Here is a 17,118-nt window from a genome sequence, read left to right as displayed (position 1 = left end):
TCTGGTGCCAAACCCCAACAGACTGTGGACTCAGTGCCTGCCAGAAGGGTGTTACCCTGGCAGCTCTCGGCAACTGGGGCTCCGTTTCCGCTACGCATACCACAAACTGTCTAGACATGGCGAGGGCCTTTGGAAAGGAGAGCAGTACAAAAGCCACACGTAGCTCAGCCTGCTGCAACAAAAACCCTGCTCCGACCCCATCCAAAGTACCAGCCACTCCTGCAACTCAGAGCAATGCTCTTCTTGCTGCCTGGTCGAGGCTGGAAGAGATCCCCCCTGTGACTCTGCTCTCTGCCCACATGGAGAGCACAGGGACCATAAGATGGGAGACCCAGCATGGTCAGAAGTTGACCAGACTCCCCACTCACAACTTACTTTGCATTTCTTGCTTCCGTTTCTCCAGCTCCATCTCTGCAATTTCACTCAGCAAAGTGATCCCTTGCAGGAAGGAGTGCTCCAGGGTCTGGTCAGTTAACACCTCCACCTTCATCTGGGGTGGAGCGACAGTGGTGGTAGTCAACAAGGAACAAGCCTGAGGCATTTCTGTAGCAGCCACCAAAGCATTCATCCCAGCCAGCGGGTCACCTGGCTTGATGTCCAGATCTGGGATTTGGCAAGCGATTGCCTCTTCTGTGTAGGAAGGGATCTCTGGCCCCTGCTCCCCCTCCTCAGGAGGCAGGCTGGGAAACTCCCTTGCCCGGGGCATGTCGGCGCTCTGCAGATCCATGGCTACAGAGGCCTCTTCCCGCTGGGGCGTCAAGTCCATCTCTGGTGGCTCGCTCTCTGCATGCACGAGCAAACCGTCATAGTCCATGTGCATGGAGCAGGCTTCTGCTCCACTCCCGCTCTCTGCCTCAGCCTCTGCTTCTGCAGGACAGGCCACAACCTGGTAAGGAGGTGGGCAGCTCTGGAGGTCTTCCTGGTCCTGCTCCATAGCACCCAGGGCTTCGCCTTGGTGCAACAGGAGATTGCAATTGTCCACGTTCTGCACTGGGACGGCTGCGGAGGTGGTGATGTTCAGAGTCCCCATGTCCTGCTCACAGATGCCTTCTTGGCTTTCCTCCATCTGCACCTCTGATTTTACTCTCTCTTCCAAGGATTCCTCTTCTGCTGCTGCTTGGATGGGCTCTAGGATTTTGGACGGAGACAGGTGGATGGGCTTGACCTCTGAGGAAAGCTCCATGTGCTCAGAGCCTTCAGCAGGCAGCGGGACGTCAGGAGCCAGGCCATCCGCATCAGATGCTGCGGGGGGCTGGAGGAGGTAGGGATAGTGTCTTCCAAAGGAGGGAGGCAGGGACTGGAATGGATATCCAGGGGGGATCTCTGCAAGATATTAGAAGGGACAGACTGTGTAATGGCTGGGTCTCCAAAGCACCTTCTCTCTGGCTAAGGCATAAAGCTGTTTCCCTTGGCTTCCATCATCTCTGGTCTCCTCCTGTTCTCAAGCAATAGGTGCTTTGGGCACCTCTCTCCTGACCAAGCTGCCACATGCAACAGCACCCCAGAGGTCCCTTCTGCACCTTTCCAGGTGGAACTGGAAACTGGAGAGAGTTCATGCAACTGGAGAGAGATCTGCCTCCTGCATCCTCTCCCACTGGGACTCCAGTCCTGGAACAACCAACCCAGGCTCAGCCCAAGGGAAGAAGAGAGCCTAACAGTCCCAGGGATCCAGGCATCGATCCCAGTCCATCACACCACCCCTGCTCCTTCCCTCTCCCCTGCCTTTTAGAGGAGCTATGTGGCTTTCCCTAGGGGAAGGGACAGAAGCAGGAAAGAGCTGAGGAGAAAAAGGGAGGCAGGCACAAACACAATGGGACTCTGCCAAAGCAGGGCTCTCTTACCTGGGAACAAGGCCTGATAAGGACCAGCAGCCTCTTTTTCCAGCTCCAGGTCTTTCTTCTCCACAGTCTCGGGCGCCTCTTCCTTTGGAGGGATGGCAGGGGCAGGGGGTGGAGAGGCAGGGGGTGGGCTGGAAGGATGGGAACTGGGGGTGGCAGGGTAGGAGTAGGCTGGCTGCGAAGGTGGCTCCTCCATCTTTTGGATCACCTCAGCTTTGAGCACAGACACGGGTGAGGCCCTGGGAGAGAGGGGAGGTGGACTCACAGCCTTGCTGTAGGACGTGGAGGCGCTGGGAGACAGCACAGGTGGTTTTCGGTGCACCAGTCCTGGGGCAGAGGAGGAAAGGCCTGACTTGGCACTGTCCAGGTTCCGTTTTGTCACTTTTTCTTCCATATCCACACGCTGCTCGTTTGCCTTCAACCTCTCCTGTGACAAGAACAGAGCAAAACTCAGAACAACATCTGGAAAGCAGCACTGACCTACCACCAAGCAAGACCAAAACATGGTCTTATCAAATATGCACTGGAATAAAACACACATTCGCCAGTGCAAGACCATTTGAAGACCAATCTGACAGAGGGTGACACTGATCTACAATAGCTTCTCTACAAACTCCCAGCTCCAGGAATCATGAGAAGGATGTCTCAGCTTTCACTTGCATCAAAAGCAAACCATTTCTATTTCCAAGCCTCCAGCCTAGCAAGCCCACACGCAAAGGAAGGTCGAAAACCAGAGGACCCCTATAAAAATGAATGGGTGTAAAACACCCAAATGAAAGCTCATGACTTCCAAAACCTTTTCATGAATGGGAGCTGTCTCCAGGAGCCAGTGTGACTGCTGCAAGTCCTGCAGCTGCTTCTCTGAGCTGCTCAAGAGGTTTGTTTGGAGGTGACCAGGAATAAAACCACTCAGCTATGCGGACACATCCCTAGGGAAGGAATCCAGGTTGTGCTGCTGCTGGGCAGCTCTCCTGACAGCACTGCTCAATGGCTCTACACCAAACCCCTCCAAAACCCACTCTAACTGCAGGATACACCAAATGCTTCACATCCCAAGGACCAGGGCAGGATCACTCAATGCATCCATATCCTTGAGACACACTTGCCACACAGGCACAGCTGCATTTTCTCCCCAGACACTCCAACTTCAGGCTCGTTTCACGGCCAAGCAAGAAGTTCTTGAAAACATACCACGAGCTGGGCACTCCTCTGCAGCTCCATGGCATGGGCTGCTTGCTGCTGCAGGATGTACAGCTCGTGCTGCCGCAGCAGCTGCTGATGGGAGAGGAGCTGGAGCTGGTGAGCGTGCTGGAGGGAGCTCCTGGTCGGGGGGTACATAGCGGGCCACAGGGGGGGTGCCCGGTCCATCAGCTCCGCTGTGGAATGAGCAGAGATGCAGTCAGGGAGGCAGCAGGGTAAGGATGGACAAAGGATTCAGGATCACTCAGGGCAACACTCTCTACAGTCCCAGAGTGTGGGGGATGCCAAAGACTGGGCTATGCAGAAATACAACCAGGAATCAGAGGGGAAAGTGTGCTGTGTTCCCCTCGGCAGCCCCAATCCCACCACCCCTGTGCCCTAGGGCCATCAGACTTGCTTTCCAGGCACCCTTGGTGTGACTGTCCACAGCTGAGCCTATGAATAGATTCTTCTAACCAAGGATCAAACTCTGCAGAGTCCCGCAGGGGATGAAGAGCCTCTGCTAAAGATTACACATTTCCATCTCCAAAACACACCTAGTAAGAGGCCCACTCACACCTACCCTACAGCTGTGGCTGCTGGTCCCCACAGGAATGTATGCTCCTCTCTGGCCCTCTCAAAAGGCTGTTTTCCCCCCAGCTGTCAAAGAATGGTCCTCAGGAACACGCTCACATCCTTACCAAAGTGAGGCAAGTGCTCGCTGGGGATCACAACAAGCTGCCCGGACTGCGGATCTCTGGCAAACTGGTAGGCGGAAGGGAGAGCTCCCCCCATGGCAGGGGGGAAGCCTGGAGTCATGCCCTGGTGCAGGGAAGGGTGACCAAGTCCTGGAAGAAAAAAACACCAAAGTCACAACTCAGGGAATGCAGACAGCTCCTACCCACACAAGAAGTCATCTACTGCTCCAAAATGCCTCCTTCCCTTTTCCCTGTGCTCCTCAAACAGCCTCACTGGGCTGTAGCAACACTTTTCCCTGGATTTCATTGGTGTGAACACCCCATGACACTGCTCCCTCCCAGGGCACTCACCGTAGGGATGGCCAGCCAGCCACATGGAGGGGCTCCCTGTCCTGGGGAGCCAGGGGTGGGCTGCCAAGTGCGAAGCCGGGTCTGCAGACCAGCGCCCGGAGCCCGCCAGGGCTGGGCCTCCCGTCACCATGAGGTTGGAGTTTAAACCGTTCGTGGCGCAGCTAGAGGGGTGTATTCGGGCAAAATCTGCCAGCTCCTTGCTTTCTCTGGGGATGGAGGAGATAAGAGAGAGAGAGTGAGAGAGGGTCCGAGTGATGGAGGTGCCCAGGAGTATGGACCAGGCTGCAGAACGAGTGTTTGCAAACCAGGGTCAGTCACTCAAGGAGAGCTGTGATGGAGGTGTCATGTCTAGAATAAAACATTCCACCTCTCCAGCCCTTGGAGCAGGCCTGGATTTGCAGCTATTAGGTGTGCTCTGCTGAGGACTCAGGATCTGCCTACAGCCCTGTGTACCCCACTCAGCATCCCTCGCTGCATCAGTTTGGTGCCAACACCTACAGCAGGATGGATGCAATCCTCTCTGGACAGGTTGTCCCTCAGCTCAGCTTGTGACACTACAGCAAAAGACCTCACCTCCCTCCAACCCTCACCTGAGCAGCTTCTCCTGATCCCGCTCCAAGCGCCCTGCCAGGAGGTGGCTGTCCCGGTGGCGGCTTCTCTCGTCCCCACAGTCATCTTCAGAGCGTCCGTGCCCTACGAGACAACCCAGCACCATCAGACAGGAGAAATGGTCTGGAGAAAGCCGTCCCCTCTGGGCATGGAGGAGCACTATCTGGGAGCCAATACACCCAAACACCAGTGTCCCCAAGGATGTTCCAGGTTCAAATCCTGAAAGACCAGGCAAAGCTCTCTGTGTGATCAAGATATTCTCTCTAAAGCAATATTCTTCTCGTAGCACCCAAGTGCATGTGTTCTGAGGTTCATGTCTCCAAGACATCAAGGGGCTACTTGCCAGGCCGGGCTGGTCTCCCAGGACAGCACAGCCACCAGCCTGGGAGCAACAGGGCCAAAGGGACCACTGTGCTGAAGCACAGTGACAGATTTCCCATCCCAGAAAGAGCTGAGATGCAGCTAAATCCTTCATCAAACCACACAGTCCTCCCTAGAACATCTCAGGGAGGGGAAGGATTTTATCTCTGCACTTTCTGAAGCACCTTTTGATCTTGTAAACCACTCTGGGAGCACTGGGTATGCTCTGAATCCCTGTCCTTCTGCAACAGGCAGATCCAACAATACAGACCTTCACAAAACCAGCGCACTGCACTCTGCAATTCAACCCATTATCAGGAATCTGCATCCCCCCTGAGACACGCAACAAGAAAGGGTCTGATGAGGTAGGGACACATATGGCAGATGAGGGCAGGAATCCAAAAAGGGGGCTAGATGTTTGGCTGGAGAAACCACTTGTCCACAATCAGAACAGCTCTTGCAAATACAGCCTGGCACAGCAGCAGCTGCATCTGTGACAGGTTACGAGGCACCTTCACAGGAGCAAGCAACAGAGCCTCACTTGGCTCTGCCAGGACCAGGTATTAAGGCCACCCTTCCCTTTATCCAAGGTCTTCACCGCAGCTGCCTGATTTTAAGCTTGCTTTTCCCTAGTTTTTTCCCCTAGCTTCTTTCTTGCATACTCATTTTTCACACAATTCCCTGTTGCCTCTCTCCTCACTACACTTTGGTGATACAATCCACTCCTAAATCCCAGCCCTGCTTGCAGCCAGCACCCAGCCTCGCAGGACTGCACCCCAGCAGCCCTTCCCAGGGTCCTCATTCTCCTGTCTGGATATGGTTTGGCACACGGGAAAACATCTCAGAGCATCAAGTCTATTCTGCTGACAGGCAGTCTTTTCAAGGAGAGCTCTAGTGTGTATTTCCACAAACCTGGACAGCCCATGGGTTTTTTTCTGTCAAGTCTCCAATTCCCTCAGCTTTTACTGTCAGAAGGAATCCAGGAACAAGACAACATCTCTCCCAGCTCCTTTCCCCAAGGCTCCTTCCACGGGCTCCGGGCAGAAAACAAAGATGCTTTAAAACCTGGCACACAGCTCTCCCTCCCAAAGGACTTTCCAGGGTCACCACATCTCCCTCACAGCCTGCCAGGAGACCACGTGCAGCCCAACCAGCCCCAACCAGCCCCTCAACTCACTGAATGATGCCCCCCCCAGCCTCTGTTGCTCACTTTCACTCCCCAATCTCCACAGCACGGGGGCTCACAAATCCCTCAGGAGCCCAAATATCTTCCACTGACTCTCTGCCAGCATTCCCTTTCCACACCCTAGCCCAGGGTTTTCCCTCTTTGGAGCCCCTTTTCCTATTTCTTTTCCCCAATCAATGCCCAGCTGTCTCTTTGGTGTCAGCACTATGGAGCAATTCCTTGGAGAGCTCACAGCCGCCCTCCCTTCCTTGGAATGAGGTGAGTTAACCCCCACCCCCACACTGTCATTAAAAAAGCGTTATTTTGTTATTTTATCATCGCTCCTCCCTCTCCCATCTACACTCCTTGCGCTCCATTATTTCTAGACGTGGTTACCATCTTTTTTCCACCCCCCATCCAAACATACACACTGAAGGACCTCTAATTCCCGCCCAGCCTCCATCCCACCAACAGGACAGTCTCTTTTCTGGACAGAACGAGGATTGTCCAGACAGTGAATGATCATTCTGTCTATATATATGAACATGACGCATGGACTGCATAGAAAAATTCAATCAGTTATGCATGGAGGAAAGGCTTAGGTCCGTTCCCTTGACAACCAATGCCCAGTACTAAATACTTGCATTTTACTTGCCAAATACTACAGATTAGCCAACTAAAGCCTGCTTTCTCCTTCTTAAAAGGTCTAAACATTCAAGCACCGTCCACTCAGCGCAAGCAAGCTAATGTTATTAGACGAATATCTCCTGGCACACAAAGGGGGGGCAGCATTTGGGGGGCAAGAGGAGGAGAAAAGCAGTCTTGTTTTCTGTCTGAAAGCCAACTGCATCACTTAGCAACGAGCCCAGAGGCCTGCCAGAATTCAACCCTTGTTTGCAGCCTTTTAGTTCGGCTCAGTAAATTACATTTAACGCAAGCTGGGAGCGTCTGGGACGATTGAACGGCTGAACAAACAGCTCCCTGTGCTGCCCACGAGGTCCCCGGCCGGCTCCAGCCCGGCTGTAGGGAGGGCACTGGGAGGCGATGGGAATGGAGAGAGGGGCTGCTGCCTGAGGGAAACTGCTTCTTGCCACTGAGTTTTGGGAGAGGGGGGCAAAGGCAGAAAAATGGGGAAGACAAGGGCTAAAAATGGAAAGCCAACCATTGCTCGCCAGCCGCTCGCTTTGGCATTGCTCCTTGGCACACCAGAGCCCCGTGCTGGGCAGCCCCCGGGTGTTCTCTTGCGACACAAGCCAAGCAGAAAACCAAAATCTCTCTGGTGCCATCCCCCTCCTGCCAGCACTACGGCTTAAATCAAAACCATGAGATTACAACACCAGCACAAAGGTGGCTCAAGAGGTTTCTGTGTCACTCCCTTTGCTAATGGATCAAACTCATGGAGCGGGATTGTCCTCAGAAGTGGCCAGAGGGACTGGAAGCAGGGACAGGGGACTGACTACCTCCTGCACAGGGGGTCTTGCTTCCCACTGTGGTTTACAACATGTCCTTGGCTGGCAAGGGAGGCAAAAGGAGCTGAAGATGCCAAACTCAGTTCATGGCACACAGCCTGCACGGGGTGGCTGCTCTTCCCAGGAAAGCCCTGAGACAAGCCCTAGGGAACCAACCTTTGATGCTGCTGAGAGACAGCGAACGATCCCGGTCTGCCAAGCTGGGCCCCAGTTTGCTGCTGCTGCTGCTGCTGCTGTTGTCCTTCTGCCGGGCCACAGCCACAGCGATACCAACAGGCAAGTGCCTCACCTCCACCTCGCCCTGGGAGCCAATGCTCTCACGGCCAAAGGATTTGGCACTCTCGGGTCTCTCAGGGTCCCTCTTTAGCTGCTTTGCAGGCTGCTGCAGCAGCAGCTGCTGCACCTTGGAGGCTCCCAGCTGTGCAGAGTCCAGCTTCACGTTGCCCAAACCCCCAAAGGGGCTCTTCTTGCCGCAGCTCTGCCGGGACGCCGTCTCCTTGGCAAAGCTGCCGCTGTACTTGATGAGGCTCTGCATGGCCGAGCCTTCGCCGTGCGAGGCGGGGTGCAGGACGTCTGCGGCGCCCCGCGAGCCCACCACCGAGGACCGCGGCAAGCCGCTGGGGTCAAGATAGACCTTCTTGGCTTCCTCCTCCACCCGGCTGACGTGGTTGTGCTGCGCGGCCAGCACCGCCATCTGCGTAGTGGCAAAGTTGCCCATCTCAAAGGGCTTCCACTTCTGCTCCGGCGGTTTCAGCTGACCGTGGTCCAGGTGCTGCCGGGAAGAGTCCAAAGTGCCATAGACCTTTGCTGCTTCTTTGGAGCTGGATCGCTGGAAGCGGTCCCGCTCGCAGGGGCGATGCTCTGCCTCCGGACTCGGCTTCAGCAAATCCTTGGAGGCCAGGAACTCCCTGCTCTCCGGAGAGCCCAGCCCCGGCCGGTTGAGGAAGGGCTCTGAAGTGACCTGTCTCTTCAGTGCCATGGAGTTCGTCCTGATCACCGAACCCTTCTCTCTCAGAACCTCCATCCTTTTGGCATCACTGTGACAAGAAAAGTCCTGGGACAAGAGTGTGCGGGAGGCATCTGCAAGGCAACGCTCCGTGGGCGACTGCAACACCCCCACCTTGCCAAGATCCTTGTCCTTCCCCTTGTTGTCACGGGCCTGGGAGGCGATTTGGATGGGCCCGCTCCTCTCGTCGTAGGCTTCGACCGAAGGCACGAAGGTGGGGGCGATGACTTTGTGCTCCCTCCCCAGCTCCTTGGCCGGCGGGAAGATGGTGTACATGCTGGAATGGACGGGCTGCGGAGGGAATGTTGTGGCCGGCGTCATCTTCCCCGTCTGCGAGGGGTGTGGGGATGGACAGCTACAGGAGACGTGCAAAGCGCCCACGGAGGGCAGGAGGGGCTCCCCCCGCTTCAGCCGCTCCGCGTGGGCGTGCGCAGAAGGCCTCATGTTCTCATCGTGCCGAGCGGGATCCTTGGCACAGCGGTCCTGCTCAGCACCCAGGACCTTCAGCATGGGGTCCCCGCCACCGTTGCAGTTGCTGAGGGAAGAACTCTGCAGCGGGTTCTTGGACTTGGGTTCCCCACTGCCTGTGCCCCGATTTGGCATGTGCTCGGCCAGGAATGGCGAGAGACACTCGCCGACCTTCACCGCCTTCTCCACCACACTCACTTTCCGGTCACTGTCGGGCTTGGTGTCCTGTGTGAGGTCGACCACGCTGCGGGGTCGGGGCTCCTCCTTCGGCTTGCTCTCCTTCTTGGCAAAGGGCAGGGACAGATCGCTCCGGCATGCCCGCTCCTTCCCACCAGGGTCTTTCAGGCCTTCTTTCGAGCTCTTGTGCAGCTGCCCAAGGTCCTTTTCCCGGAGCAAAGTGCTCGACGTGTGGCTGCCCACGGTCCTTGAGAGGGGAGGCTGCGGGTGCAAAGCGGACTGGCCCACATGGCTGGACAGGTAGAATCCATCTGTAGAGTAAAAGCAACCAAAATTATCACAGGCTTCCAACCCCTTCAGTCTTACACAGAGACAGGCAAGAGGTGGCAAACCAGGAAAGAATGGATTTCAAGGATGCCTTAAACAGAAATGCCCAGGGCAAAGGAGACCAAGCAGGTTCCTCCATGCGGGACACAAGACAGCCCTGTCTCTGATGCACACTGGGGCTTCAAGGAGGGACCTGGCCAGCCACATCCAAAACCTTGCTACTGCTCAGCGCAGAAAACATCCCTGGCTGACCACCCAAGGGGTGATCTTCACCCCCAACACTCAAGCATCCAGCAACTCCAGCAGCCAAACAAGCCCAAAGGACAGGGTAAGTACCCAGGAGTGACTGTGGGGAGGGCACACAGGGTCCAAGACTCACCTTTCTGCGACTCAAAGAGGCTGTGCTGTCCCAGCTGGGCCAGGAGTGGACTGCCAGCACTGGGAGGTTCGAGGTGGCTCAGGGGAATGTACGATGGGTAGAGACCGTTAGGCAGATGGGAAAAGCCTGCAGAAGATGGGAAACAGAAGAGGGAAACATGTTTTATCCTGAGCAGCACGCTGCCTTGGAACGAGCCCTGCAGGAGCACAGACTGTTGTGGCTGTCGGTCCCTCACATGCCAGGAGCGGCGGCGGGGACGCACGCGGTGACACACAGCCCACACAGCCCAGGGTGGGGACCGCTGCTCGGGGACCCCACTTCGGGTACTGACCCCCACTGCGGGTCCCCCAGCTCACCCCGGGCACCTCTGCGAGGCTCCAACTCTGCAGCAAATGGAGCGTGCTGCTTCCTGAGCCTGACACCTGAAGGCTCAGTGACCAAACCACCTGGCTGATAGGATGTTTTATCACAAGTACAGCAACCTGTGGGTGAGGGCACTCCCCAACATGCTTCCAGAGCTGTGGTAAGACCTTCTTGCCAGAACAGCTTTGCCAACACAGCTTGTCCCCACTGCAGTTGCCCAGCACTGGATACAGGCTTTGGGAAAACACGAGAGCATCCTCCAGGGCAGCTCAGAAAAAGCACAGTTTCACATATCCAAACACAGCATCTCATCCCAGAGGAAGGCAAAACAGAGGAGAAAGCATGACAACCATCCACGAGCTGATATGAAAGCAGCATATCCCCATGACCCTGCTGCCAGAGGTCCGGATGTCCTGGATGCTGGGACCCTAGCAACACCCTCATGCAAATTGTCATCATCAGCATTTCCTCAGTGAATACAATCACCACAATAGTGGTAATAACACCCAGTGTTGACTACAGGCAGCAATTCCTCTCCAACACTGCCACCAAACGACACCCATGCAACACTACAAACCCAGCGCTCTGCCAGAACTAGCATCCCAGTCCATGCCATAATTTAAAAACTGAGTAAAAGCCATCAGGAGACTCTGAAGGAGCCAGTCAAGCCCACTGCAACTCTCCTCCCTTCCCCTCAGCCTCCTTTGGCCACCAATGTCCCCCCAGATTCAACAATCCCACTGAAAGCAACCAGGCAACAAGTTTGTCAAGAGTCCAGCATCCAACTGGCTCAAAACAACATCGCACCAAAACCCAAGGGGAGACAGAGAAGTTCAGTCCCCGAAGCTGCACGTGGAGCACCATCTGCGAGAGCTAGTCAATATTTCACATTATTTAGACAGCCAGGATCTCTTTCGCGTACATGTTTGCATCCCGGCATATGTGCCTCACCGACGCGGTGCTCCGCGCAGCTCCTGGCCCGCGTCCATCGCCCGACAGATCCCAGCAGCGTCACCCGCACACGCCAACCCTCCAGCAGCAGGACCAGGGGAGCTGCTGTGCCCGTGCAGTTCAGCACCGGGCCCGTTCCCAGCAGGTAAAACCTGCTGTTTAACCTTGGGCTCGCTGCTGCAAAGGCAGTGAGCGTGCACACACGCCTCTCCTTGGTAACCCCAAAACCTCCACACTGAAGCATTTCCAAACACCTTCTCTCCAGAGCTGGAGAGAGCTGGGTAGAACCCAGGAACACCCACCCCAGCTTAGCTGTGAGCAGCTCCACTCCACACCATGTTTGCCTCGGCTGTGTCATCGTCACCGCTCCGGTAAGGCTGGGCTGGCAACGAGCCAGCATCTGGAGCAGGAGCAACACATTTCCAAGGGAACACGAGTCCCATCTGGCAGAGCACATGGTTGCAGCATGGCAAAGCCCCTGGAGCACCCCATGCCACACCAGCCCGGAGGCTCTGGCCGCAGACATCCTCACGTGAGCCCCTTCTCCCAGCCAGGCATCAATCCCAGCTGCAGCTGCTCCAGCAGGCGGAAACACCGGCACGGGGATCACGGCGAGACACATCCCATGCTGCAGACACCACTGTACACAGATGCCCGTGGCATGTCCCCACCTGCACGTGGTGCAAGGACATGAAGCCACCTGCAGGGCTCCAGGGAAGGGACATACTCCAGCACTGCCATCAAGCAAAAGGACACCTGCACACAGCTTAAGCTACTGGTACCCAAAGAGGCATTTTGGTACCAGTTACATCCCTGGTCCTCTGAGGGCATCTCCCTGCTTTTGGCATCATATCCTGCCCAGGGATAACACAGGCTCAGTCCCAGCCCCAAATGTTCTGGGGCTTCCTCCCCAGTCAGCATCATCACATCCTGCTGCAGTGACCCAGCCTCAGCTCAGAGCTGCAGGAGCAGGAGGAGGAATGGGAAGTGTCCAAGCTGGGGACAGGTTCAGATGGAGAGGTTTGGAGCCCTGCCAGGCAGTGTCACCATGCCATCTGAGAAACAGCAGCAGAACTGAACTGATGCCACCTGCCAAGCCCCAAAGCCACATCACACCAGGCAGCCCTTCCCAATAACTTCCAGAAGCCCACAGCAGCAGCACTGCTCCTTAGAGAGACATAAGCCTAGCACAGCAGCTCAAAGCAATTCCAAACTTTTGCAGTTGTAGAACTGAGGCATAGGCAGGTGCAATGACTTGCTGCATCGTGCAGCTGTGACCAGCAGCACAAACAGAGAATCACTTGAACTCCAGCCTCGGGTCTACCAGCGACACTGTTTTCCCTTGCAAAGTGCCTGAAGAAGCTGCACAGGCTGTATTTACCTGGCTTGTTCCCTGCCAGAAACCAGAGCCAGAGTAGGGAGAAGGAATCCGAACCACAGCTTTCCTGGGGATGAACCCAATGCAAATCCAACCTCGAGGCACTGCCAGAGCATCCCTTCCTCCGTACAGCCCTCCAGCAGCCACACTGACGGGCTGGTGTAAGGCTCGCACGCAGCCCAAAACCTGCTGCCCCAGTGCCCTGGGCAGGACCTGGAGGTGAAGCTGCTCCTCCATGCGCTCAGGAGCTGCACTGGCAGGAGGCGGCCGCGGGTGAGTCGCTGCCTCCTTGGATCTCCATGCCAGAAAGCGATGCCAAGGGGAGAAACTCTACCGCAGTGAGCAACGCACAGCTCACCCCAACCATGGGCTTCTGCCAGGAGAAAGGGAGGGTAAAAGGGGAAACCACAACCATCTCCATCTGCCTGGGGCCAGAGTGTTTGCTGAACCAGCACAAGATCCGCTTTGCCCAGGGACACGCTGACAGGTCTCAGCAGGCTGAGCCACACTCCTCTAGCCGATTGCTTGCCCAGAGGCGGTCTGGCACCACAGCACAGGCAGGGAGGTGCAAGTTGGCAACATTGCCAAGCCCAGACTGGCTCTGCCCCCCCTTCCCTGCCAAGTTACACCACGACAAACACATGCGTGTGCCCATTAGCTTGGCCTCTGACCGCCTGGGAAAGGCACCACCAAGACTTATCTCATGCCAGCAGGGACACACATGATCCAAAGCAGCCCAGCTCTGAGGATAAAAGGGTTCAGGGCACAGAGATCGTCCCTTGAACCACCTTATCCCCATAGCCAGCAGCCAAAATGCAACCCCTGTGATGCCCCAGTTGCTGCAGTGGATGAGCACACCTGTCCTCCTCCTTCCCAGCTCCAAGATTATAAAACATACCTGTTTTGCACAGTTGAGACATAAATCACTAAGGGCTGTTATTAAAGGAACTTGGCGGGTGCAGATGTGTCAGCCCACTTGAAAACATCTTCTTCATCTTTGCTCAGCTCTCCAAAATGGCACGGGTTCTGGGGAAGAGGTACGGCCTCGGGTGACTCACCACCGAGAGGGGATGTGACCGATGAGGAGATGAGATACCAGCGACCGCACAAACCACACGCCAAACGTCTGGAGGCCGGAGGTCGCGCTGGGGGAAGTGGGAGGGAAACAGACCCCACGTGCTCAGCCCACTTGGGGTTGCCGAAGGTCCCTGTCAGGAGGGAGCTGACAGAAAGCACCCCCAGGCAGAGCTGGGGAAAGAGGGCGGGCAGCCATGCCCTCAGTAGAGGGGGCTGCCACTGGTCACCTGGAGTTTTAAACCCGGGGGGCTCTCTCTGACTTGGTCCCTCACACCTCAAGACTGAAATTCAGTCCCAGCTGGACAAGTCAGTCAAGCCTGGGTTGTTAAAGAGCCAGACAGGAGGAGGGCATGCTGGAGGCAACATGCTGGAACTGAACAGATGCCCCTGTGGACACAGCTCCGGCCAATAAGCCAGGCTACACGCCCGAGGTGACAAGGGTGTGTGCCAGCACTGGGAAAGCTGCTCCATCCCTCCTCGGCTGTAGGTGACTGGCTGGCACCTTCAGCATCCCCGTACTGCCCTCCACACTGGCTGCTAGCCTGCTGCAGAGGGGACAGCTCACCTGAACACCCATGAAGGGTCAAGGACAGCCAGTGGGAGCAACATGGAGACGCCACTCAATGAGGAATTCACTCTCCCAGTCTGGTTCCATGTTTCCAAACTAACCCAAGAGCACCAACACACCAGAGAGAAGCAGCATCCACAAAGCCTCTGCTCATGCCTTGGGACAGCTTTCCAGTTGGAAAAGACTCTTTAATCAAGGCCAGCACAGCTGGACAGCCCTGGTGGCTGGCATGTGATAACAGGTGGCCACGTGCACTGCTGGCTGCAAAGCACACCCTGAAGCTGCATGCCAAGCAAGAGCCATCCTCACCTTAGAAGCCACAGCCCTGGCACCGGAAAACCAGTGGCCTCCAGCACCCCGGGAGAAGTGAAGTAAACTCTCCCCCATCAGCCCCATCTGCCCGTTACACGTTTCTGCCACTTATGAAATATTTCCAACTGCCAGCATCTCGCCCCATCCTCCCTGGCCACGATGGGCACACTTGCAGGACACACTGCAAGGCCTCAGGCTGGCACCACACAGTGCTCTGCAAGGGGCTGTGGCCACAGAAGAGCCTGAGCTATAAAGCCTGGCCCCTTGGACCCTCCAGTCTGAGCCTAGCAAGGCTGGGAAACACAGCCGTGAAAATTTGGGTTTATTTCCATGGGATGTTTTGAACTCTGGGCACTCAAGGGAGATTTGCAGCCCGGCTGCAGCCAGGTTCTCAGCTGGCTGCTGGGCGCAGCACAGAGCAGGAGCTGCAGCCACCCTTGGCCAGGAGCACAACCACCTCTTCCCCAGTCCAGCTAGCAGTGCCTCACAGGCAGCCAACTAGGACAACAGTCCACGCCACAAACAGCTGGATAAATGCTTACGTCCTCCCCGGAGGGAGGGAGGAAAGGAAAGCAGGGAAGGTCCAAGCACAGTGAGCACCTTCCCACCACCGGCAGAATGGACACCACACTAGCTGCCTGTGCTTACCATGATCAGTGCAGCCCTGATCCTCTCCCTGCAGAAGCAGCAGATTCCCAGGGAAGACTCTTTCAGGGGTCCCCCTCCGGCACACACCTCCCCACCTCTGCCCCGCGCAGCTCGGTGAGGCACAGCCTCAGCTATTCCTCATGCACACGTTTATGGCTGCAAACAGCTGCGAGCCGGAGTGCTGACAGTGTAAATCTTTGCCACCTCCTCCCCTGCCTGCCAGGGCAGCTCCAGTGACACCCGAGGCACCGGAGCCGCTTTGACTCTGTGCCATGCACGAGACACCAGTGATACGAGCCCCTGAACAAGCTGGGCTGAAACGAAAGCCCCCGGATCAGATGTGTGTGGACTCCAGCGGCGGCTGGTCCCTATCGCTGTCCCCAGCAGCTCCAAGTTGCCGTCACAACCCACCACCCTCCGCTCCAAAAACTGCCCCAAAAAGCCGTATTTACACTCCATGCCATGGGACTGGCAGTAGCTTCAAAGCCCTAATTTACAGCCTCAATTCTCTGCATCCCGAAAGCCTTCGATCCCATCCCCAGGAGCCAGAACAGCCAGGGCAATTTAACTCCCCATTTGATCTTCTAAGGGCCATGGTGAGCTCGGAGACAGCATCCTCTGGTGGGGGGTCCACACTCCCGGCCTTTGCTGACTTGAACAGCGCCGCGCCGCTTTCCTTCAGCTGCACAAATCATTACCTTAAAAGCCAAGGCAAGTTCTCCCTCCAGCTCAGTACAGCTCTGTATTGTTTCTTTTAATTTTATTTTATTCCACGTGGGAATCTGTGTCCAGGCCGCTTTATTTTTAAGTGGCTCTTACTCAATATTTACTATCGCTCGCAGCTGCGTCAGCACAGGAACACTGCGCGCTCGCTTCAGGTTTCCGACCAGCCCTCCCGCAGCCATTCCCCCCGTGCCGATGCCGTGCCATGATTTTCCTGCCGTGCCACCCTCGTGGTGAATCACCAGCCCCCCACAGCCATAGGATACTGAAGGGCAGGGTGTGAGCATAAGGCATGGGGGGGTTCCCTGCTTTCATGGAAATAAATATCATCAGGCAGAGCCCTGCCACTCACCTCCTCCTCACCCAGGAGCTGGAACAGCCCCAACAGCCTGGAGATGGCAGAGGAGGAGAAAATGGGAAGTGGCTGGAAGGGCTCAAGGGACTGGTGCTCACGCCTGGGTCTGCCCCAACGTCCTGCGGACTTACTTTCCACCGTGCAACAGAACAAAGGCAATCCAAGGTATGCCAGTGCCTCAGGAAAAGGACACCAACAGGACACCCTGAAGATCCCCCACAAGGTCACCCACCAGCTCCCCATTAACAGCATCTCCATGGGGACAGCAAGAAGCCATCTGGGTGGGGACATGAATCACTCTAGCAGAATGAAGGTGGCTTTTCCTCACGTTGGAGGAGCCAGGATGGAAACCATCCCAGTGGGATTCTTGACATGATGTGCAGCTGGTCCACTCAGCCTGAAACACGGGGTCTGGGTAGCACCGATCCGGTCCCACACTAATCCTGACACTCAAACCAGTGCCAACGCTCCTGGGTCACTGCCAGCTGCTACAGCAGAAGCTTCTCCCACATGCCCCCAGCCTGAAATCCCCCACCACGTCGGATGTCTCTCCTTTTCCACTGGCATAATTAAACCTGCCACCCCAACAGGGGTCCATTGAAGCCTCCAGGCTCTCACTACACAACCACACAGCTCTCCTCAAACAGCAAAGAGCGACTCAGTGGGATCTTCAGCTCCACATTTACTAAAATGCTGTATGGAAATTGAAAAAATAAT

The 17,118-nt window shown here is 56.1% G+C and overlaps 1 protein-coding gene across 4 annotated transcripts in view; it reads right to left on the bottom strand.

Moving 5' to 3' along the window:
• The window catches only part of TNRC18 (trinucleotide repeat containing 18), a 55,092-nt gene that overhangs the window by 28,070 nt on the left and 9,904 nt on the right, over positions 1–17,118 (bottom strand). For all 4 annotated transcript variants that reach the window (XM_069029474.1, XM_069029476.1, XM_069029477.1 and 1 more), the window contains exons 2-9: positions 10,027–10,152; positions 7,826–9,631; positions 4,657–4,759; positions 4,067–4,272; positions 3,719–3,865; positions 3,030–3,214; positions 1,842–2,265; positions 376–1,323 (exon numbers count right to left, since the gene is read on the bottom strand). In XM_069029474.1, the coding sequence (XP_068885575.1) occupies positions 376–1,323; positions 1,842–2,265; positions 3,030–3,214; positions 3,719–3,865; positions 4,067–4,272; positions 4,657–4,759; positions 7,826–9,631; positions 10,027–10,152 (3,945 nt within the window). The remainder of the gene's footprint in view (positions 1–375; positions 1,324–1,841; positions 2,266–3,029; positions 3,215–3,718; positions 3,866–4,066; positions 4,273–4,656; positions 4,760–7,825; positions 9,632–10,026; positions 10,153–17,118) is intronic.

This window comes from Aphelocoma coerulescens, chromosome 14, assembly GCF_041296385.1.
Source record: "Aphelocoma coerulescens isolate FSJ_1873_10779 chromosome 14, UR_Acoe_1.0, whole genome shotgun sequence".
NCBI classification, from domain to species: domain Eukaryota; kingdom Metazoa; phylum Chordata; class Aves; order Passeriformes; family Corvidae; genus Aphelocoma; species Aphelocoma coerulescens.
The sequence above is the reverse complement of the archived record's forward strand: the minus strand, read 5'-3'. Positions and strand labels throughout refer to the sequence as shown.